Source organism: Athene cunicularia, assembly GCF_003259725.1.
Source record: "Athene cunicularia isolate RWA chromosome 28 unlocalized genomic scaffold, athCun1 chr28_part1, whole genome shotgun sequence".
Lineage (NCBI taxonomy): Eukaryota > Metazoa > Chordata > Aves > Strigiformes > Strigidae > Athene > Athene cunicularia.
Window position 1 is genome coordinate 835,193 of NW_020799139.1, and position 27,435 is coordinate 862,627.

The following is a 27,435-nucleotide window of genomic DNA, read 5'->3' on the forward strand; positions in this document are numbered from 1 at the left end:
AGATTGGTGTTGAACTTGCACCTGTGTTTCTGTACAAGTCCCTGTCTTCTGTGTCTCACCAGGTGCCCGCAGAGCCAGTTCCCAGCTCTCTCCCTGGCAGCGGGCTGCTGCTACATTACTCCCAGGAGAATTCACACAATCACAGTGACTGTTCCGAGGAGTTTAGGCAACAGCTTCCATACAAAGAAGATAAATCCCAAATTCCTTTGGAGTCTGATTCTGTGGAGTTCAATAATGCTATCAGTTATGTGAATAAGATCAAAACACGTTTTCTTGACCATCCAGAAATTTACAGATCCTTTTTAGAAATTCTGCATACTTACCAGGTGAGAAGTCTTCCACAGAAGCAATTGTGGGTTTGTACTGCAGCTGTTTGAGGAGAGGCTGTCAAATGAAATGTCTGCCTATTAAACAGGCGTACACAGTTCCCAAGCACTAACCTTTCTCCAACAATTCCCTCATAGATACCCACATGTAATGACAAAAGTGTGAAAATTGTAGAACTTTCCAGGGTCTGAGGTGTGAAGGGGTCGTAGCTAGATCTGTCTTTACTCTCCTTCGGTTGATTGAGTGATATCCTGTGTGAAGGGACATGCTGTGAGAACCTTGGGCTAATCTGATAATTCAAGTTTGTGTAGCATAAGGTTTTTGGCTGAGTTGATGTTTCTTGCCTAGTGGATAGTCCTTGCATAGCGAGGTATGCTTTTGACTCTATTTAACATCTGTGTGTATCTTTTCAGAAAGAACAGCTGAACACTAAAGGCCGACCCTTTCGGGGCATGTCAGAGGAAGAAGTGTTTACTGAAGTAGCGAATCTGTTCAGGGGACAGGAGGATCTGCTTTCTGAGTTTGGACAGTTCCTCCCAGAAGCTAAAAGGTCTTTGGTATGTGTATGCTTAAAACAAGGCAGAATATTGAATACTCCCTGTATGTAGAATACATGAAGAAGCTTTAGGAATGCAAATCATGGTGGAAAAACATAGAGCCAGTAAATGAACTTTGCTCCTCTTCAGTGTTCAGAATTTCCTAGAACAGGTGGCTTAACTACGTGCTCTGTGTCCTGTTCTGATATACAGGATTCTTGATTTGCGCCGAATGAGAACATTGAAATCGTTATTTATTTACTTCAGTTCACAGGAAATGGACCATGTGAAGTGAACAGTGTCCAGAAAACTGAGCATGAGAAGAATCTGGAACACAGCAAAAAGCGATCCAGACCGCTGCTGCTGCGTCCTGTTTCTGGCCCAGCAAAGGTATCTTTTAGCAAGTAAAAACTTAGAATAACCCCTGTGTTTAGATAATTGCTTAGATGAAGTTGTCATGACTAGCATCCTTGAGGTTTGTAGGTACTAGGTACAAGAAGCCAAATTTCAAAGTTATTTTTAAAATAACTTTAAATAAAAATCTAAAATTTTAAAGTATGCTTAAATGTGTGTGGTAATACGTTGAATACTAAATATCAAGACCTTCTGTACTAAGTATTGGTCCTGGAAAGGGGCAGCTTATTGCTTCTACAGAGAAATCTTTGGAATTCTTTCTCAAGTGATCTTTTTTTTTTTTTGTTCTTCTTAGCTGGGGGTCATTTGATAGAGGTTGCTGTGAAGGACTTGACACAGCAGTGCTAGATCGTTATTAGGGAAATACAGAGTTCCAGCCTTTGCGGAGAGCTGTTATATTCAGCAAAGTGGAATTTGAGAGCATTTGAGTTACAACATTTTAAGTATAACTCTTTGTCCTTTTAACAGAAGAAAATGAAACTGCGAGGTACCAAAGACCTGTCAGTAGCAACAGTGGGAAAATACGGAACGCTACAAGAGTTTTCCTTCTTTGACAAGGTCAGGATTTGGCCTGTTCTTACATTCTGTGGACTTAGATTCAGCCATTTATGTGGTTATTAATTGGTTGGTTTTCTGTACAGTCTGTGTGTCAGCACTTGGCAATTGCCTGACTTTTCAGTAGAGAAAGATAGACCAAGAAAAGAGAAAATAGGTGGGTTTGGAAGATTAATAGAAACTGATAATTAACCTTTTCCTGAATACTTATCTCTTACAGAGACATTTTTCTCTTATTTTTCAGTGATATTACCTCATGGTACCATCCATAGTTCTAGATTATTGTTTGACACTGGGCATTTTTGTGCATATTCTCTTCATATGTTGCAGTGTAGACAGAGGTTTGTCACTGTACCCATGGTTCAGACTGCTTAGAATATGAACTAAATAAAAGTGGTGTTTGAGTGATCTGATCATTTCTCTCCAAACTGTGCTTTAGGTCCGTAGGGTCCTGAAGAGCCAGGAAGTCTATGAAAATTTTCTCCGTTGCATTGCTCTCTTCAACCAGGAGTTGGTTTCTGGCTCTGAGTTGCTCCAGCTAGTTACACCATTTTTAGGGTAAGGCACTCACTACCTTTTCTGCTGTGTCGTACTTTTTAGGTCTTATTTTGTTACTTTTTGGTAGACGTTGTGAACTTTGGTAATGAAGTTTTGGATTTAACTTCAGAAATACCTCCTAGGTAGCGTGCAAGAAATTAAAGGCTAGTCCAAAAAGAGGAGTAATACAATCTGAATCTTTTAATATATCTACACAGCTCTTAAGAGCATTTTGGGGAGGATATTTTCTTCTGTGCATCCAACTGAAAGCCTCACAAGCAGCAGACTATCTGATGTTATACTAAATCATTGGGGGCTAAGAATCTCATGAATTCTGGAGGGTGGTCTCTGTTCACACTCCCTGTTCTATGCAAATACAAAGCAGGTATAAACATGAAATCTCAGAAGAGAGCTGTGAAAAGGATAAATAGTTTGAGCTCTGATAGGAACCTCTCGTGCTGTTTGTCTTCCAGCAGAAGAGGAAGAGTCACATGGCAAGGATCAGTGACTCCTCAGTCAGTTAAGGGGAGTATTTGTGAAGTAGTGAAGGGAAATTTTTTTCCTGCCTTAAGTCAGAAAAAACCCTAAAGTAATTCAGAGAGAATGAAAACAGAGGTAAAACATTGGTGAAAGATTTCTCACTGCAATTCTAATTTTGTTTAGATTTTCTCCCTCACTCATGACATGCATTAGCCACCCTAAAATTGTCAGAGTGACATAACAGAATACACTTACTTGTGTTTTTGAAGGAAATTCCCAGAACTCTTTGCACAATTCAAGTCCTTTCTTGGCGTGAAAGAGCTTTCATTTGCTTCTCCACTGAGCGACCGATCTGGGGATGGAATGAGTCGAGAAATTGATTATGCTTCCTGCAAACGCATAGGATCGAGTTACCGGGCTCTCCCCAAAACCTACCAGCAGCCAAAGTGCAGTGGAAGGACAGCCATCTGCAAGGAGGTACCTTGGGCCAACCTATTCCACCCCTGAACACACACTGCACCTCCCTACCTTGGAGTGGGGTAGCTAAGGCTCGTGCCTACGTGTGGATCCCCCTCTTTAATGCTGATTAGCCAGCTCTAGCCTCACGTCAGTTATTCATCCAGTTTATTGAAATAACAGTATCCACATGCATTTCACTAATTGTGTCTAAATCCATCTCAAATCGTGTCGTTCACTTTAATGTCTTTTGAGTCTGCATGCTTACACAAACTTATTCCTATAGACAGAAAATATTCACTTAGCCTGAAATTAATTTTCTAGCAGTGGACCAACATGGCCTTTTAGAAAGAATTTTTCTCCTGAAAATGCACCGTGAGTCAGTGTCTCGGGCACTGTTCTCCCTGAGGACACGCATCTGCAGCAGAGGTGCTCCCACCTCTCGCTGTTGTTGGCAACTCTGTCCCCTTTATTTATAGTTTCTGATGACTGCAGAGTGATCTCTGTGGTTTGGGAGGTGACAGTGAAGGAGCTTTCGGAGCAGGACCCTGGCACAGTTCCACACAGACCTCTGACCTTCCGAGGAGCTGTTGTAACAGCGATGTGTGACCTAGGTCTGAAACTTCCAATAGAAACTCGGGCAAGAACTGTGTAAAAATAAACCAGAGAAGTATCAGACCCCATGAGAACAGCTCTGGGCTCATTAGGCATGCTCAATGTCATGTCTTTGCACTGTTGCAGGTGTTAAATGATACCTGGGTTTCATTTCCATCCTGGTCTGAAGACTCCACTTTTGTCAGCTCCAAGAAGACCCCTTATGAGGAGCAGTTGCACCGCTGTGAGGATGAGCGGTTTGAGGTACCTCTGCTATGAAGCTTCCTTCCTGCCTCTCTGCCTCCTCAGAAAGCAAAACTTCCAGCTATGAGGATTTTGACTGAATTAGGTGGCCCATTACTGGCAGTTCTGCTAGTGTTTGTTAGTTTGAGCTAGAGTGTGGTGTTTTCCACTTGCTTGGAGTCTAGTAGTTCTTTCTAGGCATGAGTCCAGTTCTAAAAAGCATGTTACCTTCGGGAGAACCAGCAGAGGTACATTTTCCAGTCAGAAACCTTGCTGATGCCTCTTAGCTCCACCCAGTGGGGCTGGGACGAATGCCACAAACCTGAGCACTGCTGGTCTCCATTTTCCTGCTGTGCCTCTTCTTACACTGTGTCTTTTGTGAACTCTTAACAGTTGGATGTTGTCTTGGAGACCAATTTAGCCACAATACGTGTGCTGGAGAGTGTGCAGAAAAAACTGTCACGACTGACTCAAGAGGATCAGGAGAAATTTCGCCTGGATGATTGCTTGGGAGGAACATCAGAAGTGATCCAGCGCAGGGCCATCTATCGTATCTACGGTGATAAAGCACCAGAGATCATTGAAAGTCTTAAGAAAAACCCAGTTACTGCAGTTCCTGTTGTTCTTAAGAGGTAATTCCCATTCTCTGGTGTTCACCTGGGTTCTTTAAGAAACTGATAAAGGATTTTTAAAGCATTTTTAAACAACTGCTTTCTGTAGATGTTGTTTCAAAGGATAACTCGTCTTCAGTGGTGGTGCTGTTATTTATTTGTTTGTTTGTTTGTTTGTTTATTGCTCCCAGGAATACTGACAAGTTTTGGGCGTGTGACAGTTGGCCACACTAAAAATGCTTTGTGCTTATTTCTGTGGTTGTCTATTTGAACTGAAGTCGATTATACATTTATGCAGATTGAAAGCAAAAGAGGAGGAATGGCGGGAGGCCCAGCAGGGCTTCAACAAAATTTGGAGGGAGCAGTATGAGAAAGCCTACTTGAAGTCCCTTGACCACCAGGCCGTCAACTTCAAACAAAATGACACCAAAGCTTTGCGCTCCAAGAGCTTGCTGAATGAAATTGAGAGTGTCTATGATGAGGTGTGTATGCTAGAAAATAACCCACCCTGTCTGCCCTTCCTTTGTAGCATTATCTAGATGTTTACGTAGCACCTGGGACCTTGTTGAAGTGCTCTGAAGAGTTCTCAGTCAAAAGGACTGTCCCAAGCGTAGCGTTAATACTGGCTGTTTTCTTCTGGCAGGAATGGCTCTTGAGCATGGATTGGAAGGATCTTTATCTATTTGTCTCTTGATTACAGCATCAGGAGCAGCATTCAGAGGGGAGAAGTTCGTCCACAAACGAGCCTCATCTTATCTTTATCTATGAAGATAAGCAGATTTTGGAAGATGCAGCCTCTCTTATCAGCTATTATGTGAAAAGGCAGCCCACTATCCAAAAGGAGGATCAAGCAACCATCCGGCAGATAGTGCATCACTTCATACCTGAGCTGTTTTTCTCTCAGCCCCCTGAGCACAGTATTTCTGAAGAATCAACAGATGAGGACAGAGAAAACCATCAGGGGCAGAACCTGGAGACTCCTGAGCTACGGAAAAAACATGTGCCTGGGCCTCCAAGCAGTCCTTTGGAGACAAAAGCAACCTTCTGTGATGTTACAGCTGCTGAACCCCACAACACTCTGGATGATGTTTACAGTCTGTTCTTTGTCAATAATAATTGGTATTTCTTCCTCCGCCTTCACCAGACTCTGTGCTCAAGGCTCCTAAAGATTTATCGTCAAGCTCAGAAGCAGCTTCTAGAATATCGGACCGAAAAAGAGAGAGAGAAGCTCCTTTGTGAGGGAAGAAAAGAAAAAACCAATGATCCAGCCATGGAACTAAGACTGAAGCAACCAAGTAAGAATAATCCGGGACATTGTTCTTAATGCTCCGGTTGCTAGTACTTGATTGTATATATCTGAGTAAATGAGACCAGCAGGCAAGTCTGTAAGGACTGTGTTGGTGCAGATCTCCACTATATTTGTGATTACTGGATACAGCTAATTAAACAGGACAGCTAGTTTGTAATTTTATCTTCTGAGAGCTCGCACACTTAGTTCATAGGACTTCCCGCAGGCCTGCTGTTGTCAGATGTTCTCAGGTGTCTCATTGTATTAATCTGTTACTTTGATTTAAACTGTAAATGGCTCCACAACAAAATAGTTAACTCCACAAGGGAAGTGCATGAGATAAAACTGTGAGAGTCTGTCAGCACTCTGCACAGAGAGCTGTCTGTAAGGTGTCCTCGAGACCGAACGCCGCGGCTCGTGAGCACTGTTCTCCCTTGGATCTCTCGACTTCACTCTGCCTCTTAGAAGCGTTAAGTGACGACTCTTTTCCCCTGCCCAGGTGAGGTGGAACTGGAGGAGTACTACCCCGCCTTCCTGGATATGGTGAGGAGTCTGCTGGACGGGAACATCGACCCGACGCAGTACGAGGACACGCTGCGGGAGATGTTCACCATCCACGCCTACATTGGCTTTACGATGGACAAACTGGTGCAGAATATTGTCCGTCAGGTAACTAACGTGATGGCTGTGCTGTGTGTTGGGGGCTGCACGTCTCCCTCCTATAGATTGGTAGCTGTCTCACAGTACCCTCTAGTGCAAGGACTTGCTAAACTTGAAATTCAGAGCAAAGTTTATCTGTAGGGGAAACACCCTAACAGAAGTTCAGTGAGATAGTTCAGCTTCAGTACAGCCCCTTAAGGGATTTACTCTTCCTGGCCTTTTCCAACTTTTTTTAAGTCCCAGTCTTTTCAAAATCCTGCTGTTCCCAAAATACATCTAAGGCAAAAATAAACATCCAGTCCTTTTTACTCAGATCTTTCTTCTAAGTATAGTTTTGTTACAGTTAAGGCACATGAGCCTAAGGCACACTCTTGTCTGTTCCTTTCATTGCAAAGTAATGAAAAAGAGAGTGAAATGTGGGAAGCCTCTGGAGTTAAAGCTGTGGTGCTTCATGTGAGGCGTGATGCTGGGCTGAGTTTCGTGCTCCTCTCATGACACACTAGAGTTAACTCTTGGCCTAGACTTGCTGACTGAATTCCCCCTTTTTTAATGGAAGCTTCACCATCTAGTGAGCGATGACATCTGCTTGAAGGTTGTGGAGCTCTACTTGAACGAAAGGAAGCGAGGTGCTGCTGGAGGTAACTTATCCTCTAGGTGTGTCCGGGCAGCAAAGGAGACCAGCTATCAGTGGAAGGCTGAACGTTGCATGGCGGATGAGAACTGTTTCAAGGTAAGAATTTGCTGCCAGGGAACTTCATAAAGTGACGGTGGCTCTTCACCGGGGAGAAATGGGTTTGGAAGCTCCAAGGCCACACTGGTGAGAGGGAGCAATGTGGAGAGAAGGTGCCAAAGCCAGAGCACAGACAAAGCAGCAGGCTCACTTCTCTCCTCGCTCATATTTATTTAATAATATCCAGCATTTTATTGTGAACCCATGAGGCCAATATCTTGTGCTTGTAACTTCATTACAGGTAATGTTTCTTCAGCGGAAAGGACAGGTGATCATGACCATTGAGCTGCTGGATACGGAAGAAACCCAGACAGAAGATCCTGTGGAGGTCCAGGTAAATATCACCATGGAGCCTGCTGTAGCACAGACAACGCAGATGTCTGAGAACACTTTCTGCTTTCTTGATCCAACATGTGAGACTTTGCTGGGAGTGGGAGGATTACAGGTGGGGCAGTGGTCACTGACAGAAACGGGTATGTTAGCAAAAGACTTTCAACATCAGTCAGCTACGTAAAAAGCAGCTTTTTATAAGAAATAACAGATATAAAAGAAATAAACTAGTGCTTTGCAGTGGTGTTTGTCTTGAGAGCAAAATCTGACTTGAAATGTCCTTCCCTGTGTAGCACCTGGCTAACTACATGGAGCAGTATGTTGGGGTCGAAGGAGCTCCGAACAACCAGAATGATGGCTTCTTACTGAAACCAGTCTTTCTGCAGAGGTGAGTGCCCTCCCTCTCCCGAGGCACGCCTGCAGCGGCTGGTACTGCTTTCTCTCTGCATATCTGGCAGCGATTTTACAAGGAGCTCGAGGGAAATGCGCTCAGCTCTGAGGACCAAAGGGGCTGCTCTGGTCCAGCGCACTGCGTAAGAATGCTGAAGAAAAAATTTATGACCACTGCATTGAGGTTTGTATTTAGGATGGAGTGGGACTGTTTAAGCAGTCCCTTCTGGGAGGAATTTGGGGTCACGTTTGTTCCCATTTCACTAAATATTTGTCAGAGTGTGTGGAGGAAAATCCTGGAGAAAGTCTGAAAACTACATGAAATACAAATGTCATACTTGTGCTGTCAGCTCTGCTAGCTGCAGGGAATGGATAACCGAGCGTGACACGTGCTCCGTAATCCTTGTTTTGTTCTAGAAACCTAAAAAAGTTTCGCAAGTGGCAGTGTAAGCAAGTGAGAGCTCTGCGTAGCGAAGTGAAGAGCTCCTGGAAGAGGCTGATTGGGGTGGAAAGTGCCTGCAACGTGGACTGCCGGTTCAAGCTCAACACCCACAAAATGATGTTCATCATGAACTCGGAGGATTACATGTACAGGCGGGGAGCTCTCTGCCGAGCCAAGCAGGTGCATCTCCTATTACTCTCTCTGCAGCTCAGGCGGTAGCAGAGGTTGAGGATGTGAGCCAAAAGACAGGTACCAATAAGAAGTCTTGTGGCTGAGTTCCTGCAAACTACACCCAGAAGTTACTACTCTGTGTTGGATGAAACATGGAGGAGAGCTGGTAAATGCTCTGTACTTCGGTTTAGTTTAGCAGCCTTTTCTTTACCGTGCAAATTTTAAGGGGGAGTAGCAAACGTTAAGAAGTAGAGCTCTTTAAAGGCAGGTATGCGCTTTCCTGTTCACTGTTTGCGTTGTGTTGTAAAGCACGTGCATCTCAGACGGAGAGAGAGGTGCAGGTTTGGGCTTCTCCCCCAGAAACCTCTCAGTGATCTTTCCCCGTCCTGCTTTCAGGTACAGCCGATGGTGCTGCTGAAGCACCACCAGCAGTTTGAAGAGTGGCACAATAGGTGGCTGGAAGAGAACGTGACCATGGAGGCAGTTGACGTTGTTCAGGACTGGCTCATGGGAGATGAAGACGAGGAGATGGTGCCCTGTAAAACCACCTGCGAGACGGTGAATGTCCACGGGGTCCCGGTGAACAGATACAGAGTTCAGTACAGTCGCCGTCCAGCTTCACCCTGAGCAGAGACTTGTTCCTGGGACCAAGAGAAGTAGGAGCGTTTGCTGGTGAAACACATTTACTCTGAGAATAGTGGTGGGAATGCAATGTATGTATTAATGATATTTATCCAAACAGCATTTTACTTTGGATTATGATGTATTTTCCATATGGCATAGACTTGTCTCCTTGCAGTGTAATCCTCCAGCCGTCATGAAGAGACTTTTAAAAGCTTTATGGGAAGAGGGCTCTTGGCATTGCCACACACTTTTTAGTAATTTCCTAGCTTTAGGCCACTGCTGACCAGCCCGTACGGGAAGGCTGAGTGAGGGGGTGAGGCTCTGGGCGAGCTACCACCAGTGGCTCTGTTGGAGAGATGGAGCTGGGCTGGTGTTTGAGCAGATGCTGGCAGCTGCTTCCACATGGAAGGGTTTAATGTTCCCTATCTTCCTGAATTTACGCCATCTTGGAGCCTGCAGAACTCTTTGGTGTAACCTCCAAGTGCCAGCGGGGCGGGGAGCGCCGGGCACAGCTCGCAAGCCCCGCGACGGGCCGCTCCCTTAGCGATGGGTACTCATCAGGCTTGGTCCTGGTGCTCTGGTGAGAAAAATGCCAAAACTGAGACAAGGGTGAACAGCGTTACTACACGCTCTTAACTCTCACTCATCAACTGAAGGATTTTGGAGCATGAACTGAGGGAAGGAGCTCTCTGCGCTGCCGCACTCGGCAAGACGTGCGCCGCGTCCCTGTTGTTGCTTTGTGAACTTACGACCTGCTGCAGACTCTGCCTTCTCAGATCTGGAGCTGCTTGGAGCGTGTGCGTGGGGAGGAATATCCATTGCGAGGTCTGGCCTGATTGTTTTGGGGGATTTTTTTGGTAATTTTTGTTTTTTTCTTTTTGCTATTTTGCATGTTGATTGGCAGCCTCTGGAGACTGCGTCTTCAGGCGCTTGGCTTTCCTTGTGCATGCCCGGCTCCGCGGTCCCGCTGGGTTGTAGCACTGCAGGAGCAGCAGCAGATGGAGCTCTTGCAGCGCAGCGTTTGTCCTGGGTCTGAGGTTTGCCCCAGATACTTCCCTGTTTCTGCTGGCTCAGCACAGATGCTGTATTTGCAGTGACGCACGGAAATCTGTAACGGGCAGTGTTAGATCCAGCCACAGCCATCGCAGACGAGCTTTTCCAGTGAACCATTTGTACTTCGACCCAAGCTTTTTTGCAATGAAGCCTAACAAAAAACCTACCCCAAATCATGCAGAACACTACGTCAATTGTCTGACTGAATCTATTGAAAAATCAAGAAAATGTAGTTGTGTCTGTCCTGCAGCCCCACTGTGACTTTGCTCTTGGTTTTTAGGGGCCAAGGGCAAGCAAACTGTCTGTGGAGTGTATTACAGTGTCTTGAGGCAGGTCCAGCCTCCTTTCAGCTCTGCTTCCAGCTTTTTCCTGGCTTTTGGGGGAAAAAACCCCCACCCCGATATTTTCTGTGGCTTTGATTTTTAGGTTATAATTTCTGCCAGACCTGAGTAGCAGCCTGTAGGATTTGTCCTGGGTTATTTCCACTGTACAACATTTGGTTTTGCAATTGTCTCACTTGACAGTAGAAAAATTGGCCTTTGGGGTACGTTTAATAGAAAACTGTACTGACTCTTTGTCTTTTTTGCAAAATAATCTGTAGGAGGGAAGGAGGGAGGCCAGTCTCTGGCATTTGTGGCCACTTGCACAACCACTGCCAGCGGAGGACTTTTCATTAAGAACTGATGTTCTCGTTGTCTGGGTCTCTGTGAAATTTTGGTTACTGAAATGATCTGAAGGTTCTTCCCCTGATCTTGTTGCAGGAAGTGATAAAAGACACTGACAGCGATGGGAGGGCTGGGTGGAGGAGTGGGGGGACAAGCCCCGTGCAAAGCACAGTATCCCCCTTTTGCTTCCAGACCGCTCAACGAAATATGCCTCAGTCCTGTTCACCTCTCTGCTGTCTTCCAGTGGAGATGACAACTGTGCCAAATTTTATGCTTTTATGATACAGAAAAATGTTTACTAGAGAATAGGTTGCAACTTGTGGCTTAAAATGCATTTGATTCCAAGTGTACCAAGGTGTAGGAGGGTAACGCACCCATGCACCGTCCTGTTCCATCTCCCCATTTTTAAGTGTACTTCAGGTATTTTTAAGCATCCTTATTTTGTAAACCTTAATTTATAATCTGAACAGATTAAGTAAAACTTTTGCCCTTTACAGTGCTATTGTCTCAAAAATGATAGTAGCAAATGATGTGAATGGACTAAGCAGGCAGTGCAGGTTTGAGAGTGGCTTGCTAATGTCTGAGAGTTTAAGCTCGGCCGCTGTGTATCTGCTAGCACGACCTTGATTCAAGAGTTTGTTCTTCCATTTTTTTGAAGGATCTTTGCTTTTGGGCTTGTAATTGCTTTGCCAGCTCTTTGAATGTAGTTTTTTTTATATTTATTTGCACATTCAAGTAAAATAAAATATTGATTTTAAAAGTCCGCAGCTCTCACTGGTTTGAATTTGTTTTAAATCAATTTAAACTTTCTGACAATCCCCAGAATTTATTGTCTTGCACCTGAAATTGAATTTTAAATAGTAGAAAAGTACAATTAAAAAGTTGGATGAACTTCCCTTGGAGCAGTCGCCGGACAGGCGGTGGGATGTAACGATTTAGATGTGGACCAGCAGGCAGCAAATCTTTAACCTTCCCCGTGCAAGCAGCTGGTGCTCGGGAGGTGTAGGTAAGCTGGCCCGCTGGCTAACAGAAAAGGGAAATGAGTTGCCCACAAGCAGCGTGCAGGAGGTGGCTCTGGGCTCGCTGGGTGCTGCCAGGAGCGCTGGGAGCAAAGACCAAGCGCTGGGGGGGAGCCCAGGGAGGGGGGGCAGGGGGTGGCATAGTTGATCCATGCAGAGAGAGGTTTCAAAGGAAAAGCAAACAGATGCTCTTGCAGGTTGGTTTACTCCTAGCAGCACCTTTGCCATGAGAGGTGTGGCACAAAAATAGGGTCCAGGCCTGGCCCCCAAGTACTCGCACGCTAAATGCAAGAGATGTGGAAGAAAAGCGACTGATTCCAGTTCCGAAATCTGTCAGCACATCTGCTACAGGTTAAGACAATGCAACTGCAACCACGAAAATAACCCTCCACCCACCTTTCCCTCAACCTCCCCAAATTCCTGGGTAATAACATGTTTAACTGTGTTCCCTGTGAGCTCTGCACAACAAATGAATGTGTAGATTTTGCAAATTAAGCTGTAGTGATGTGACCCAGATCTGATAGGAGTTTCCTTTACATCATTCTCAACACTTCCGTTGCCATAACAAAAGGCAACTCTGCTTTCTGCGCAGCGTATCGCTTGCTCACAGGGAAACAAAGTGTTGTTCTCCTAATAACAATCCTCTGATGCATAAATTGCATGGAATAATTTGATTAAAATGATGGCAGCGGTGTCTCGGAGGACACCGTCCACTTTACGCAAGTCTCCTCGCAGAGATCTTGGACTTCTCACAGAAAGGACGTTCCCTGCGCTCAAGGGGAGGGACAGCCAGGTCTGACATCACCCACGAGCAGTCGGAGATCTCAGCAAGTGGACAGCCTTGGCAACGACAAAGGAAGACAGCTTAAAAATACCTTGTGGGTTTGTAGGATGGAATAAGAATTAATGGTTTTCTAAAATAAATTAAGAATTGCTAAAGGGAATACCTGAATTCAGTATTTAATATTTCAGGACTTTTTTTTTTTTTTTTTTTTTTTTTTTTTTTTTTTAAACACGTTTCCCTATCACAGTGATGCACAGAGAGGAAGATGGGGCTGTGAAGCAGGGAGAGAGTCTAGAAGTATGCGTGTAAACATGAGTGGAGTTTTTTCTTTATGCTTTAGCCATTCCTCTGGATTAGGACTAAATAATTCAACCTTAATGAAAGTAGAGGCATGCGCTACCTTCCACTCATCGGATTTAAAGACTAAATTCAAGTCTAGCAATTCTAAACCATACCTGTGCTAAAGGATGGAGCTAAAAAGAATCATCTGAGACCAGGTGCTGAAGAGGGATGATGGTGTCTGTTACCTGGCAAGGTAGCCCCTACCCCAGTGCCATTGTATTGCTGAGAAAGGACCAAAAGAAGCTGTTCCAGAACACCTAGTGAGTTGTAGTGATGCTAATAAACTTCAAACATTCCTGAAAAATGGCTTCGTGTGGCTTTCCTGTGCTCTGAAGTGAAAACTGCAAGCAGGCAGAAGAGTAGTTCTGAAAAAAAAAACCCCAACCTGTCTCCCCTGCATAAGGCTTACAGGGGTGAGAATGTGGGCACAAAGGTTGTGGTGTAACCGAGGGAAAAGACTGGGTGGGATCCCAGGGGCACAGGAGATCTGAGAGAAGAGGAGAGAGGCAGGGAAAAGGCCTGGAGCTGTGGAGAGTCTCAGGGTGGTGCAAGACCTGGCAAAGTGAGAGGAAGGGGAGCTGGTATCATGGCACGGAGTCAGGAAGAGCCTCCGAGGCATGACGTTGTCTTCTATGTGCCAGAGTGCAAAGACAGACCCGGGGGGTGGTGCTGGTCCAAAGGCCCATTTCGATAGTCAGTGGAAGTTTTCTGTGCCGTGAGGCTCTGAGGAAGCGTGGGTGCTCGCACGCCCAGCGTGGGGAAGGCAGGGCTGGCCTTGTGTCCAGGGAAAACGGGGGGTTGTGCTGACGCTGGTGGAAACGCTTGATGCTGCTGGTGTGGGCAGAGGGGCTGCCTCCCGTGTCTGCCCCGCCAACGCGAGCTCAGCCCGGGGCAGGTACCAGCTGCACTAAGATTTCTGTCCTCAAACCCGCTGCCTTGCAGCTGGAAAACTCTCTGGAGCTGCTGGAACAGCACAGAAATAACAAACCCCATTCTTTGCCTACCACAGTTTGCTCTTCCAAGCCTTAAAGATGTATGGGACAGGCCAGGTGGTGTTTGTACCCTCCCTTTGAGCTTTAAAATCCCTAGCGTGTTTTCAGCATTACATCTTTCGGGTCCAGAGCCATGGAATAAAAGAGTGCCTTCTCCCAGGAGATGATCTGTTGCACAATGAATTACATTAAAACCAAATTGTTACCCCACAGGGCAGGGATCACACAACTTAAAGAGATGTTAACAAGCCGTGACAAACCTCTGGCATAAGAATTTTCAAGCAAGCTGTTCTGCATCTAAAGCAGTCACTAAAGATCACACAGCATCTGAAAAATGAAGGATACAGCAATGAGTAACCTCTCTCTGCTCCACTCCAGAGACCTGGCTATAGGAAGCAGGGCTGTGATTTGCACACTATCTGAACCTGATTATGTCTAATTTTTTGCATACAGAGCATGGAAAGGATCCTGGCTGAGGCATGGAAAATATGTGGCCACATGAGTCATTCTGTAATGGTTCATAAATCCTGAGAGAATCACAAAAGCAAAACATCTAACATTGCATCTTCCCTGTCCCTGCCAGTGGAACTCCACCTCTCGACACGCTCGGCACAAGGATGTGGGAATACGGTGAAAGCAAAGGAAATAGGATCATTTTCTCCTTGGAATAGAAGAATCTCATCAAAGAGCAGCCAGGCTCAGATTTGCAACCTTCACAGAAGAGGCCATTCATAAGCTGAGGAGAAAGAAACGAGCTGCTCCTTGGGTTGCCAAACCAAATTTACAGTTCCTACTGCCCCGACTCCAGCTTCTGTCCTCACTCCCTTGCAGAGCCAGGCGGGCACCAGAGAGCAAAAGCCGAAAAACCAGCAGCCCCTCAAGCTGTGACCTCCCAGCCCACCGCCCTACCCGCTCGATGACCACTGGGAAGCGCGCACTCACACCGGGGCTCTTACACAGGCGAGGGGTGAGGACCTGGGACTTGCCCAGCAACGCCGAGCAAGGCAGAGCACGGAGGGGACTTGCACTCTCAAGGAGCTAGAGAAGGGGGAACCAAGCAGCAAAGGATCTTAAAGGTCCGGGGAACATCTGCCCATCCCTCCTACAGCATTCCTAAATTGTCTTCTCCACGCTGCCAGCAGGTATGTGGCAGCAGCACACTGCAGCTCCAGGCTCTTAGCTAACGGTGCTCAGCCCTCTTGGGGCTTTACTGGGTGGAGGCTGCACATCTCTGGAAAAACACAACCCAGCTCTGCTTGGGCGAGAGCGACTGAAATTCCCCATTATCTACCCAAGAGCAGAGACTTCCTGCACGGCCTCGTCAGGCCCCTTTCCTGCTGGATGGAGCTGCTCTCCCTCTTTCTGGGAGTTTATCAGCGGAAGCAGCTCCTCTCCCTCAAGCCCTGAGCCCTTGCACTTATCCTCTGTATGTCACGGCACCCCAGGCTGGTGCTAGTGCAGATTCTTTCAAATACAAATAGCTCCGACCCAGAGGACTTTAAATCAACCCCCCGCAGTGGGATCAAGAAGGAAGGTGCAGGAGTTTCGTCCCCTGTTTAGCCAGAGAAGGAGCAGAAATGAAGAAACAAGAGAGTTCTGAAAGGTCCAGCCTCATCTGGGGACTGCAAGGCAGACACTGAAAACCCTCAGCTGCCACAACAAGAGGCTCTTGCGTAATCCCCTGGGAGCAGGGGAGGTTCCTCTGGATCCGCAGCTCTTCTGCACTTCATTTTATGTTTCTGTGAGGGGACAATATCTCCTCAGTTTGCACCACCAGAAAGCATTTTGGCTCAGGGTGTGGGGAAAGACCTCGAGCCTCACGCAGAGCCGCTTGGATCTCTCTTGGGTGGAGGGATGCTTGACATAGGAGGTCGGAAGTTCAGTTTACTCTAAACCAAATTCAAACTGCATCAAATCTGACCACAGCTGTTATTTCCAGAAATATTCTGGAGCCGGAAAGAGGCCCAAGTGAGTCACTTGAGCCATTGTCTAGCTCTGACGATGAAGCACGGCCCCAACACGCTGGATCTGGGTCCTCACGCCCCTCCCAGTCCCGAGTCCCTGCCTGGGTAACACACACTCGTGTGTGTCGTGACAGCCCCCCATACGCCGCATCCTTCACGGGCTAAGCCTGGTGCTTCCGTGAGTTAAGGACTAAGAGAAGGAAACGCATAAGCAGGGTCACTAATACTGCCTTTCCCACACAGCTCCGAGCTCACAGAGCCGCCAGATCCTGCACCAGAATGGAGACCCTCGGGACTGGGCGGCTCTCGCAGGGGCTGGTGCTGTGCTGTGCCTTTTGGGGACTCTGCCTGGCTTCTCCAGACTATGATGGTGAGTGTGTATCTTCGGGTGAAAAATTGCTGTTTCTTACAGTACTGCGTATTTAATATCTTCATAATAACCTGAAAACTCATTTTTTAAAGCTATCAGACGGGAGCACGCTCTAATTGAGCTTTGCCCATACTCTAGTTGAAGCAGGAGACAATATAAAGTGATGCAAAAGAGAAAAAAAACTGGGGTGGAAGAAACTAGACAGAGAAAGAAAAAATAGAGAATTAAACCAGAGAGCACATAAAAGCAAAACCTTTAGTTAAAAGTTAAGACTCCCACAACCATGAGTTTATCCTGGAGCAGCCCAGATTTCGGAGTCTCTTGAAAGCTGGGCAGGGGAATTGCCCCCTGGTTTCCCAGGCCTGCTGATGTCTGTACAACACAGCAGTTACTTGTGAGCGGTGGGAAGCTACGCGACAGAGGGATCGCGGATATTTTCAGTGAGGTTGCTGACGGTTACTTCTGCCCACCTAATTCTGTTAGCCAGCTGCTTCTGCCTAGCACTCAACAGCATTTTACAGAATATTCCTACTTCTAGGGACCCCAACATAAAATGAAAACTGTGGCATCTGGGGTAAGGGTTACATATGCAGCCTGCTCTGCTACCTAACTGCAGAACAGCAAGTAACAGACGGCTTTTATCTGACAGATTATTCTCAGAACAGCACCAACGAGCAGGTAACGACACCGGAGATCACACCGTGTCCCCGAGCCATCCCCGGGGAAAAGATAACCATAAACAACATCACGTACCTGCTGATACACCAGGCCACCCGCTCGCAGCTGGGCAGCGCGGTCACGGTGCGACTCATCCCCTGCCTCTACACCCTCGTGTTCCTGGTGGGGCTGCCAGCCAACGGGCTGGCCCTCTGGGTCCTGGCTACCAGGGCTGAGAAGCTGACCTCCACCGTCTTTCTGATGAACTTGGCTGCAGCAGACCTGCTGCTCGTGTTGGTGCTGCCCTTCAAGATTTTCTACTATTTCCTGGGGAACAACTGGCCCTTTGGGGAAGGCCTGTGCCGGCTCACCACGGCTTTCTTCTACGGGAACATGTACTGCTCAGTGCTGCTGCTCACCTCCATCAGCGTCGACCGGTACCTGGCTGTGGTGCATCCTTTCTTTTCACGCTCTTTCCGCACCCCTGCCTTTGCTGCCTGCACCTGCTCTGCCATCTGGCTCTGTGCTGCCGTCCTCACGCTGCCCCTGACTCTGCAGCAGCAGTCGTATCCCCTGTACGGAGCAGACGTCACTCTCTGCCACGACGTTCTCCCCAGGCCTGAGAACGATGGGTATTACTTCTACTACTTCATCTGCCTGATCGCCTGTGCCTTCCTGGCTCCTCTGGTGGTGATGCTCTTCAGCTACTGCTCGGTGCTGCGAGCTCTCCTGGGCAGTGGGAAGCGCTACTCCTACTCTGTGAAGCTCACAGCTCTTGTGCTGTTCATACTTGTGGCCTTCTACACACCCAGCAACGTTCTCCTCCTCGTTCATTACTCCAGCTATAACTCCAAGCTGTACAGCCACCTGTACATCAGCTACATGGTGAGCCTGGCCATCAGTACCTTTAACAGCTGTGCCGATCCCTTTGTCTACTACTACGTTTCTGAAGACTTTCGGGATAAGGTGAGAAGGAGATTCTTCAGTCGCAGAAAACAAAACACCACATCCCTAAAAACCTCCAAGGAAACACTCCCTCAGAAAAGTTCCAAAGACTCTCTGGTGTAAGCCTCCAGCCCAGCTCCGTGCTCCCAAGGTGTTCACTGGGGATGGGGTGAAGACAGCTCTGGGATCCCACCACAAGTTTCACTCAGAGCAGCGAGCAGGACTTCCCGGGAGACAAGTCCTTCTGCCTGCAGAGCTAAGGCTGAATAAACCCGGGCCATGCGCTTCCTCGAGCGGCGGGGAGTCCAGACACGACAGGGAGTGATGAACCTGTACAGGTCTGTCCCTGGGACACTGCCTGCCCCTGCTCATCTGGTCACACAGTGCCAGGGATGCTCTTGCCACCATCCCAAGGTCTGGATTTCCTAGTGCAGCTCGCAGACTAGTTGCTATTTGTATTCTATTTCTTTACTACTGGCTTGCTTGCTGTCCTCAAATCCATATTCCCTTCACCTAAAATTGAAACAGAACAGGCAAACCCAAATTTCTAAATATTTCAAAAGTAGTAGAAGATACCTGTGTGAAAGGTACTCTCTGGAACTAAAATGCTCTGTCAAGAGAATGTAGAGGACTGGCTTTTCTAGCAAATACATTCTTGGCTCGATTAGTAAGAGACACCACAACAGTGTCAGCCCACTGTTGGTAACAAGCGTATAAACCCCGTTCACTAATCCCTGTTTTTGAAAATGACCTTTGGCATCCAGAAGTTCTTTGGCGCAAAGATTGTATTAATGGATTTAAAAAAAAAAAAAAAAAAAAGTCTCTTGAAAGGAAATATTAAAAAAGGAATTGAGAAAACTCTTGTTCTAGCACTCCACACTTCTTTTGTGTAGAGTCACACACAATCAAGAGCTGTCTCTTACGAAACAGGTGATCAAGCTTGTTGCTTATTGGAATCTCAGGCACAACTAGGGCAGCAAGGTAGAAAATGAACAACTAACCTCCTCAGAGTTCCTGAATCCTTTAGTTTTACTGGTGCAGACATGATTTCTGTGCTCACCCTAACCTGTGGTCAAGCTTACAGCCTAGAGTGTGAATAAGAAGAGGCAGACAACATTGTCTTAAAATCAGTTTTTAATAAAACATTTATCAGAATCTAAAACAAACCCTTTTCTGGACTCAGACTTGCTAAGATTTGTATGAACAAAACAAAAATGGTCACAGAACTGTTTGCGTGTACGTGTGGGGGTGAAACGCAGCTGAAAAACTAGAGCTTGTCTCCCGTGGGTCAGTACTGCACGTGCGGAGGATGCGCCAGCTGCTGCACACAGGAGGCCTGGTGTAGCCAGGGCTATTGCCACGCAGTCAGAAATAGCAAGTACTAAAAAAAAAAACCCCAAAAAAACCCCAAAAAACCAAACCAAACCAACAAACAAGCCAACCCCAACCCCCAAACCCAAACTGAGCTGAGGTTTTCTAAATAGATCTTCTATTCACAATAATGAAAACCAGGTTATTGTGCATTAAACGTCACTAGTTGATGTCAGCAAAGCACGTGCTTGTTGTTTCAGCGATGTTCTTTAAGCAAGCTGAACATTCTTCTGGAATTTGTTTTCTGCTGAGGCTGATTAAGAAGGAGGGAAAGAGGCAAGACCAAAATACTTGGACAAGAAGGAACAAGGGAACTAGTGCTTTAAAATAAATACCATGGTAATGATTACTCTGCATAATGTACAGTTACAAATATATAAATATTAATTTCATTGAAAAGATTGCAAGCAAAAATCACTGATAACTAGCACTGCTGCAGCTATTCAGTAACGTAACTGGATGTAAGTAGGAATCTCTGTGTCTTACAGACCCACTGGCACTTTTCTTCTTTTACAGTGAGGGATCATGAGAAAAAGGAGAAGGGAAGCATCTCTCTGACAGAGGGAGGCAAATGTCTCTAAGCCAGAAACAATTCAAAGCCCAAAGCAGCAGCAGGTCTGCTGTCCTCGCTGGCTTTCCACAACCAAGGTGGTGTCTTGCTTGGCTTTAAAAAAAATAAAAAATAAAAAAATATCAATCCCTTCTCTCCAAACTGTGATGGCTGGTCTTCACAAAGTTGGCGCCCGAGTTTTCAGTGCAGAGCTGCCCTTGTGTTCTCGGGGATGGGAGTGTGACTGATAAGCTTCAGAGTCAGAACTGGGCCAAAGCCTAGGAATAACATCACGTCTGATAAGGTTAAGCTGTGTCCAGTGGTTCCCATGGACCTAGTCCTAAAGAGTTTCTGTATTCTGAGGAGGATTTTAAAGAACGGAGGAAAAATAATCTAGAAATTTTTTTTTCCTAGATAAGAATTAAGAATGATTACAAGAAACAACAAATCTGGGACAGGGGAAATCTCTGGACAGAGGGACCATCAGCTTGGGGTGGAGAAGAGGGCAGAGACCTGCTCTATTGCTCCTGTGACAGGGGAGAAAAGGCAACCACAACCATGTAATTGCAGGTTCCTTTATTCAACTCCTTAAATAAAATGGATTTTTAACTACACAAAGGAGCTAGTTTGGTGTGGCAGGACTGGGGGGAGGCAGAGGCTGCCAGGAGCAGATGAGTGATTTCCCTGAGAGTGCCACCACTGTGAAGCAGCACTCAGGGTGAGGTCAGGCTCCAGAAGCCCTGGCACGTTACCTCACACACTGTCCTGTCCTAACTGCCTCTGTTTAAGGATGCTGAGGCTGCTCTGCCTTTGCTTTCTGAGGCTCTGGGTCTCTCTGGATTTTCTTCTAGTTTTAAAACAGAAGAGAGACTCCTCTGCCTCAAACAGGTGAGTGCACTGGCACAGAGACCCCACAGAACAAGGCTGCAACTGGCACTACCAGGAGGAATTATTTAGCTGGCAGCAATGGGGAGATGTCTACACCTTGAATTAGTACGTTACAAGTACCAGAGCCTGAGGAAAGTAAAGAACATCAGGTTAATATTTGGCTGAAACTCTATCTTCATCTCCTTGTCCCCACTGGTGATGCTGTCTGCCTGCCCAAGGGATCTGAGAGGACCAAGCAATATAAAATCATACAAATATCTATCTAGAAGCATACAATGGATGTGACAAGGAAACTAGAGCCAGAAAGGGACCAAGGGCAGGAGACTGAAGAATCCCCAACATAGGTCCCATCTTCTGCGGGGAGGCAGTCACACAGACATCATCAGGGTGTCTAAATGTCTCATTCTCCCAGACTCAAAGCATTAAACAGCTGAGGCTGGAACCAGCAAACAGCAGGGTTTGTATTGTGCAGCTTTGATATTTCGAAAAGAAAAAAAAAAACAAAAAAACCCAACCCAAAACTCTTGTTGCAGCTCACACGAAGTCTGTTATTTACCCAGGGGATAAATATTGACTCAGTTCTGTGTGTGTACACAATAGCCAGTGTCTGCCAGGCCGGTTGCTTATAGGAGATGGAACTGAGTTTAAAGGCATTTATTTACCTGCCAGACAGGAATGCAGCCGCCAGTGGTTCCGCTGCGCTGCGCGGACACAGCGAGGACACGGTCTGTTCACACACACTGCCGACACGTGGCGAAAGCCTCTGCTGGGCAGCAGTGGGCACAGACGGGCAGCAGCCACGTCAAGATCCTGCGAGGAGAGCTCAGAGCAGCCATGAAGGAAGGCTCGATAACTCGCCAACAAAGCCGTTCCGAAATTTCTGGGAACTTCAAGACCCAGACCTTCATCATGTCAACTACATTCTGCAAATAGCTGGCCCCAGACAAAAAAAAAAAAAGGACTGGAAACTACATATGCCCAGCTTCTGGGATACCTCCTGTTTTGTCCCCATGTGGACATTTTTCTGAATAAATTGCCTTTATTCTGGAATGGAATGTCTATACTGGGATATAGTCTTGTCATGGTTCCTGTGTAAACAAGCCCTAAAAATGAATGGAGCTGGGCTTTTTCCTGTTTCCATTCACCAATAAACACCCTCAAAAAGGAGTTTCCACCCCACTCTGGGTGCTGGTAACAATAGAAGTGGGAAGATAAAATATTAACACTGTTTTGCAACAGGCAGTTGCATATAACTCCTCCAAAGAGAACAATGCTGCTCCAGGCAGGAAGGGAAACCAAAAAATCTTGGCTCCTGCACTTTTGGAAACACAAAGCTTTTGTTTTCAGTTTTACCACATTGCTTGGGGCAGGTCAGTCAGAGGGAGCTCCGGCTCTGTGACACCAGTGATTTGTACTGGCCAGCAGACCCAGGCCCTACGCACAGAGCGCTGCATCCAGCACCACCGTCGCACGGGGATCCACGGGGGAGAGGAACGAAGGGGACTGTGAAGTCAGGCAGGCTTTTGAAAGGCCTGCACCTTGGGTCAGCTTTATTTTCACGCCAGGGTTACGAGGAGGAAAGGGGCTGAGGAGGCTGCAAGCAGCCCTTATCAGCACGTAGTGCAACACGAAGGGGGCTCACCCACGGGACCCTCGTCACTGCTGCGCCTGGCAAACTCCCCACCTGAAGCCTGCAGCCCTGTGGTGGACAGTCAGGTTTCAGCCCTGGCAGTGGATTTCAGTTTTCTCTCATAAAAGGCACCACCCAACAACTCTCCTGAACACAGAGCCACTAGGGAAGTTTTTCTCTTGTGGGGCATTGCTGTGGGTGCAGTAGGCTTCCGGGCTGGTGAAGATGATTAGCCTCTTGCTATATCATAATTAGCAAAACACATTGATTTTTATTATTATAATTTGAGAGAAAACTTCTCAGCCATCTTTCCTCAAACAGCAGTTCAGCTAAGCACAAGGCCTGGACTTAGCTTCTAAATGTAGCTAGGAAATGGCATTTGCAGTATCCTGATAGTAGAGAAAACACTTTGAAATGGTCTAAAGGTTTGAATTCCAGCTCCTACTTTTCTCACCTAGAGGGCACAGCATATTGGTCTCCCATCCTTGGAAGTACTCCAAAGAGGATGCACAAAGGGCAGGAAAATTGACAGAAAAATAACGCTGAGTGTCCCCCTTAGCGCTCCAGGTCCCCCCCCAGGGGCAGCAAAGCCTACAGTTCTGAGTGCATCAGGAAGTAGTCATCGTTCGGTTTCTGTTCTGCAGCAGGTCGTCTGTAGGAACAAACTCATACAGGAGTTGATTCTGAGCCTCTTCTCTTTATTTAAATTATATGTTTCTGTGGAGAAGAGAACACAATGAAGAAAAGTCACTCTCAAAGTTTATATCTTCGTGAAACATCACTGGGGCTGGGCAGAGAAAAGCTTAAAAGGGATGGAGACATTCAGGTCATAAAGACTTTTATATGCCGCCCTGGCAAGAAATCTTTCCTGGTGATTCCTTGCTAAACAGATTGACAAGTCCGCTGTAAGAATGCCCCTTTTGAGGAACTGAATACATTTAACCCAACACATGAGTCAGTATATTGTATGTTGACTCTCAAACCAGATTTATGATCCCCCACTCTCTGGCTCACCATTCTACTGTGGTCACTACTTCCTGAATCTTGTCCGCTTCTTTTAACGTGCTTGCTGTTGTCAGTTCTGCCACAATCTCAAAGACATCAGCTTCCGAGGCGTAGGGGTCTGGGTCATATTCGTAGGAGTAGTATGACAGATCTGTCTGCAGTGGAGGGCCTTCGTCTGCTGGAAAGGAAACCGGAGTCTCAGGTTGGGCTTTTGCCAAAGAAGCTGCATTTCAGCATCACATATTGCATCACAGAGAAGGGGAATGACATAAGAGGAAAGGAATTTTAATCAGGGGCCAAATGAGTGTCTTGCATGAGTAAAGGAGGCTACACATGTCAGCGGACCTGCACATGCAGGCTTTGATTCACGGGCAAGGAGAAAAGCTGCTGTAAATCAGATTTTTCAATTTCCCAGCCTGAGACATGGGCACTGGAACAAAACGAAAGGAAACGGAGTGGGGGGAGAAAAAGAAAAGAGGGTCGTGTAATTCGAAAAAATTTCAAACTCTCATTTTAAAGTATCAAATTAACTGAGGTGCTTCACTGGTTAGGAACTGGTTCACCCTGAGACCTGTATACAGTAGGGTACAGCAAGAGGCATCTTTGGGAACACGAGATGAGTTCTTGTGCACCCTGAAAACACCCCTCTCTCCTTTGACTCGGTCCAAGCCCAGCCCAGCCAAGGAGAGACCAATCCACGTCTCCAAGGTGTGTGACGTGTGTGCTCTTCTAAGGACTGCTCTACGAGTGTCAGTTACAAAGCTATAGGGCAGAGCATAAGCAGCTAGATTTCTTTTCAGCTCAACAAGGATGAAGATTTCGGCACAACAGGCCAGGAGCCTACGTCAAAGCCATTCGCTTCTCCCTCAGTCTGAACTAGCAGTAGCTGAGATTCATCTGCTTTGGCGCAGTCACAGACCACTGAGAAACTTCCATCACTGAAGACAGAACAGACACCAATATTTATCCCCCTTGCATTCACTCCAATCTATACTAAGACACGGGCAGGTCACTCGCACAGTACATTTCCCACTCAAAGCAGGCTCTGCCTCTCTGTGGTGGGTGACTGCTTGCTGTCCAGAGGGTAAAACTGAAAGATAAAACTTCTGGAATATCAGTAGATCCCCGTTTTCTAACCTGCTCCTGGAGCCAGCTCAGCTGTCCATCTTTCCTGTTTGCTTTCTGTACACGCAGCTCTAATCCAAACCACAGCAGTCACTGAAACATAGTTGTTGCAGGGAGGAAAAGTCCTCACTTCTCCCCATCCTGCAAAGTTGGCTTTATTTAAGGAGAACACTGATCAAGTCCTTTGAAAACGTTTGTTCTCTAGAAATAAAATATCTGAAGGCTCTTCCCTGCTGCCTCCCACATCCTCCGAGCAGCAGGCTCGGCCCTAGGCAAGGGAACACTTGCCTGAAAGCAGAGTCAGCCTCGGCGTTCACTTCTTCTTGGCCTCTCCATGTGAGAACCTGCCAGATCATGAGCTCGCTCTATGAATGGATGATTGCTGTCCACCAGGGACAGAACTAACATCACAGACCTCACTCTTCCCCGGAATGCAGCGTTGGAGTCAAAGCAAAGACGAAAGGCCGACATTTCCTGCTGCATACAAACCACTCCCCCATCTCCAGAGCTTTGTGCCTAAGCCAACGTTTGCTGAACACTGATGGGGTGAAAGGGAAAATGGCCCGTCGCCAGTTCAATCCTAAAAGAACAGCGGGGCTGCGAATAACGCGCCTGCCAGGGAGCGCTGGGGGATGACTCCACCTGGAAGCAGAGTTCCCTCTGATGTTCCTGTTAGGAGCTAGCGATGGGCGACAGCATTTAATTATTTTTTGAAAAAATATTAACACCACCACTAAATACAAGTATCATAATTCCACCAAGAATTTTCTTCCAGCTACCGGTTCTTCCAGCTGCCGAGGCAGAACTGTACAAGTAACGTGGGCCCAGCTGTGGGGAGAAGGCTGGGGGGGGTCAGGCAGCACGCAGGGGGGTGGGCTGCCCGCTCACCAGCACAGCAGCACTGGTACCCCGACACCGCTGCCTGGAGCTTTGATGGTGCTTTTCCATCAGAGACGTGTAGAATCCCAACATGACCGTGCTATCAACGTATTGTCTTCTAACATCCTTGGCTGTATATTTAGCAATTTTGGGAGAGGAGGTTTAGGCAATTTCAGAAGAGTGTTAATGATCTATGGAAGCAGTCAAAGCATCACTTCAGCAGAGAGATGCTACCAGAGCTACTGAGGATCTGAAATCCACCCACGTTTCTGTACCCTAGTGTGACAACAGATCTTAGGAAAGCCACAGTCAGAAAGGCACTTGAGATGCTAATAGTTAGCAACCAAAGTTCTGCTCCAGGAGCTTTCAGTCCAAACAAATATGACTGGAACAGGCTGTGAAAGTGTACTGGCAGAGCTCCGACGCTTAGAGGCAGAGGTGGGTCCACGCTACTGCTCATCAAAAGCCTGTTCCATCCCTCCGAGTCTCAGCAATTCACCTGCACGAAAGAACAGCTGAGGAAGAGGATTCAGCCACGAGTGCCCTTCCCTGGCTTTCATTTCAGCTGAGTCCTGTCACCCTGCACACTTCCCTCTCAATGATGAGAATATTTCTAAAGACGCAAAGAGGATCTACCCATCTGCACAAAAAAAAAGGTTTTACAACCAAACGTCAGCCGTCCTGCCTCACTTGCTGCAACATCCGCTGAAGACTTTTGAAAGGCTTTTTGAAACACCTTGACAACAGCTAGGTGCTGCAAGCAGCACTGCATCCTGATTTTTCAGGACCGTCCACATACAAGTGCTTACCTTGAATAGCACAACTCAGCAGCTGTGGTTTATTCCAGCAAACTCGCTGGTGTCTGTGGAACTGCACTGCAAGCTCTGGGTTTGCAGAGCGAGCCCCAAGGCATTACGAAGCTCCCCAGTGTCTGCTGGAAGGAAGCTGGCTCTCCCTGGTTCCACCGCTGGGGCAGCACAGACAAGAGCTAACAACGAAAGCATCCCCCAAACTGAGCTGGGCCCGCACAAGTCATATGGCAGACACAGAGGGATTTCAGACAATATAAACACCACGTGGTTCTCCAAGAAAATGGTATTTCCTGGAGATTAACACACTGAGGCAGTTTCACCAACCAGCCCTAAGCTTGCTTTGGCCCCTGGAGTTCTGCATCCTTTTAGGAAATCACAGATTTAGACATGGCTCATCAGAACTTTCACTCGAAACCCCGAGCACCTGAGCCGACATAAACCAATCACATGCTTCAATGCTAACAGACCAGCGAGTCCAAGCGAGACCCGTGTGGAAGGAGGGATTCATTCATTTGTTAAACTTTGATTCATGTACTGTGTGGTTGACCCGAGAGGAGCCCAGAGGATTAATGAAAAATCACATGCTGGGCGCTTTTCCTGATGCGGGATTTAATCGGTTTTATTTCTGATTGCTCACTCTGCCATGGCTGCTCAGACAGCTCAGTTCAGAAGAGTATCTGCCTTCCAGGAGACTCTCAGATCCTAGAGCAAAGCCAGCTCTAAATGCTTGTGCTATAATGAATATATCCTTGTGGCATACAGGTTTGTTAATCTAACACCTGAATAAAAATGCCACACACACAAAGAAAAAAGTAACCTGAATTTCCACTTTTGCTCTTGTTGATAGCTTACTGAGCCTGCACTGCTTTTGTCTGCTTCAAACAGAAACCAGAGGGTTGTATTTCTCAGACAGATACTTGAATGCAGATTATATCAGAAACACTGTTCTGCATATTTTTGGACTGTGGACTAACATCAAGTTCCACCGTGGTTCCC

At 46.8% G+C, this 27,435-nt stretch overlaps 3 protein-coding genes across 3 annotated transcripts in view; 2 read left to right on the top strand and 1 right to left on the bottom strand.

The window, feature by feature from the left end:
• SIN3B (SIN3 transcription regulator family member B) overlaps positions 1-11,869 on the top strand; it is an 11,942-nt gene extending 73 nt beyond the window's left edge. The window contains exons 2-17 of the mRNA XM_026864905.1: positions 3-326; positions 741-884; positions 1,131-1,253; positions 1,746-1,835; positions 2,272-2,390; positions 3,119-3,326; positions 4,047-4,163; positions 4,536-4,774; positions 5,052-5,235; positions 5,454-6,048; positions 6,541-6,710; positions 7,258-7,431; positions 7,673-7,765; positions 8,055-8,149; positions 8,569-8,773; positions 9,161-11,869. Coding sequence (XP_026720706.1) covers positions 3-326; positions 741-884; positions 1,131-1,253; positions 1,746-1,835; positions 2,272-2,390; positions 3,119-3,326; positions 4,047-4,163; positions 4,536-4,774; positions 5,052-5,235; positions 5,454-6,048; positions 6,541-6,710; positions 7,258-7,431; positions 7,673-7,765; positions 8,055-8,149; positions 8,569-8,773; positions 9,161-9,391 — 3,111 coding nt within the window. The 3' untranslated portion in view covers positions 9,392-11,869. The remainder of the gene's footprint in view (positions 1-2; positions 327-740; positions 885-1,130; positions 1,254-1,745; positions 1,836-2,271; positions 2,391-3,118; positions 3,327-4,046; positions 4,164-4,535; positions 4,775-5,051; positions 5,236-5,453; positions 6,049-6,540; positions 6,711-7,257; positions 7,432-7,672; positions 7,766-8,054; positions 8,150-8,568; positions 8,774-9,160) is intronic.
• Positions 11,870-16,486: 4,617 nt separating this feature from the next.
• On the top strand, positions 16,487-18,331 carry F2RL3 (F2R like thrombin or trypsin receptor 3). Its single transcript, XM_026865052.1, has 2 exons — positions 16,487-16,577; positions 17,227-18,331. Exons 1-2 carry the CDS (start codon positions 16,487-16,489, stop codon positions 18,300-18,302), a joined length of 1,167 nt encoding a protein of 388 aa, XP_026720853.1. The 3' UTR covers positions 18,303-18,331.
• Positions 18,332-19,305: 974 nt separating this feature from the next.
• The window catches only part of CPAMD8 (C3 and PZP like, alpha-2-macroglobulin domain containing 8), a 57,847-nt gene continuing 49,717 nt past the window's right edge, over positions 19,306-27,435 (bottom strand). Inside the window, exons 43-44 of the mRNA XM_026864906.1 lie at positions 23,633-23,801; positions 19,306-23,335 (exon numbers count right to left, since the gene is read on the bottom strand). Coding sequence (XP_026720707.1) covers position 23,335; positions 23,633-23,801 — 170 coding nt within the window. The 3' untranslated portion in view covers positions 19,306-23,334. The remainder of the gene's footprint in view (positions 23,336-23,632; positions 23,802-27,435) is intronic.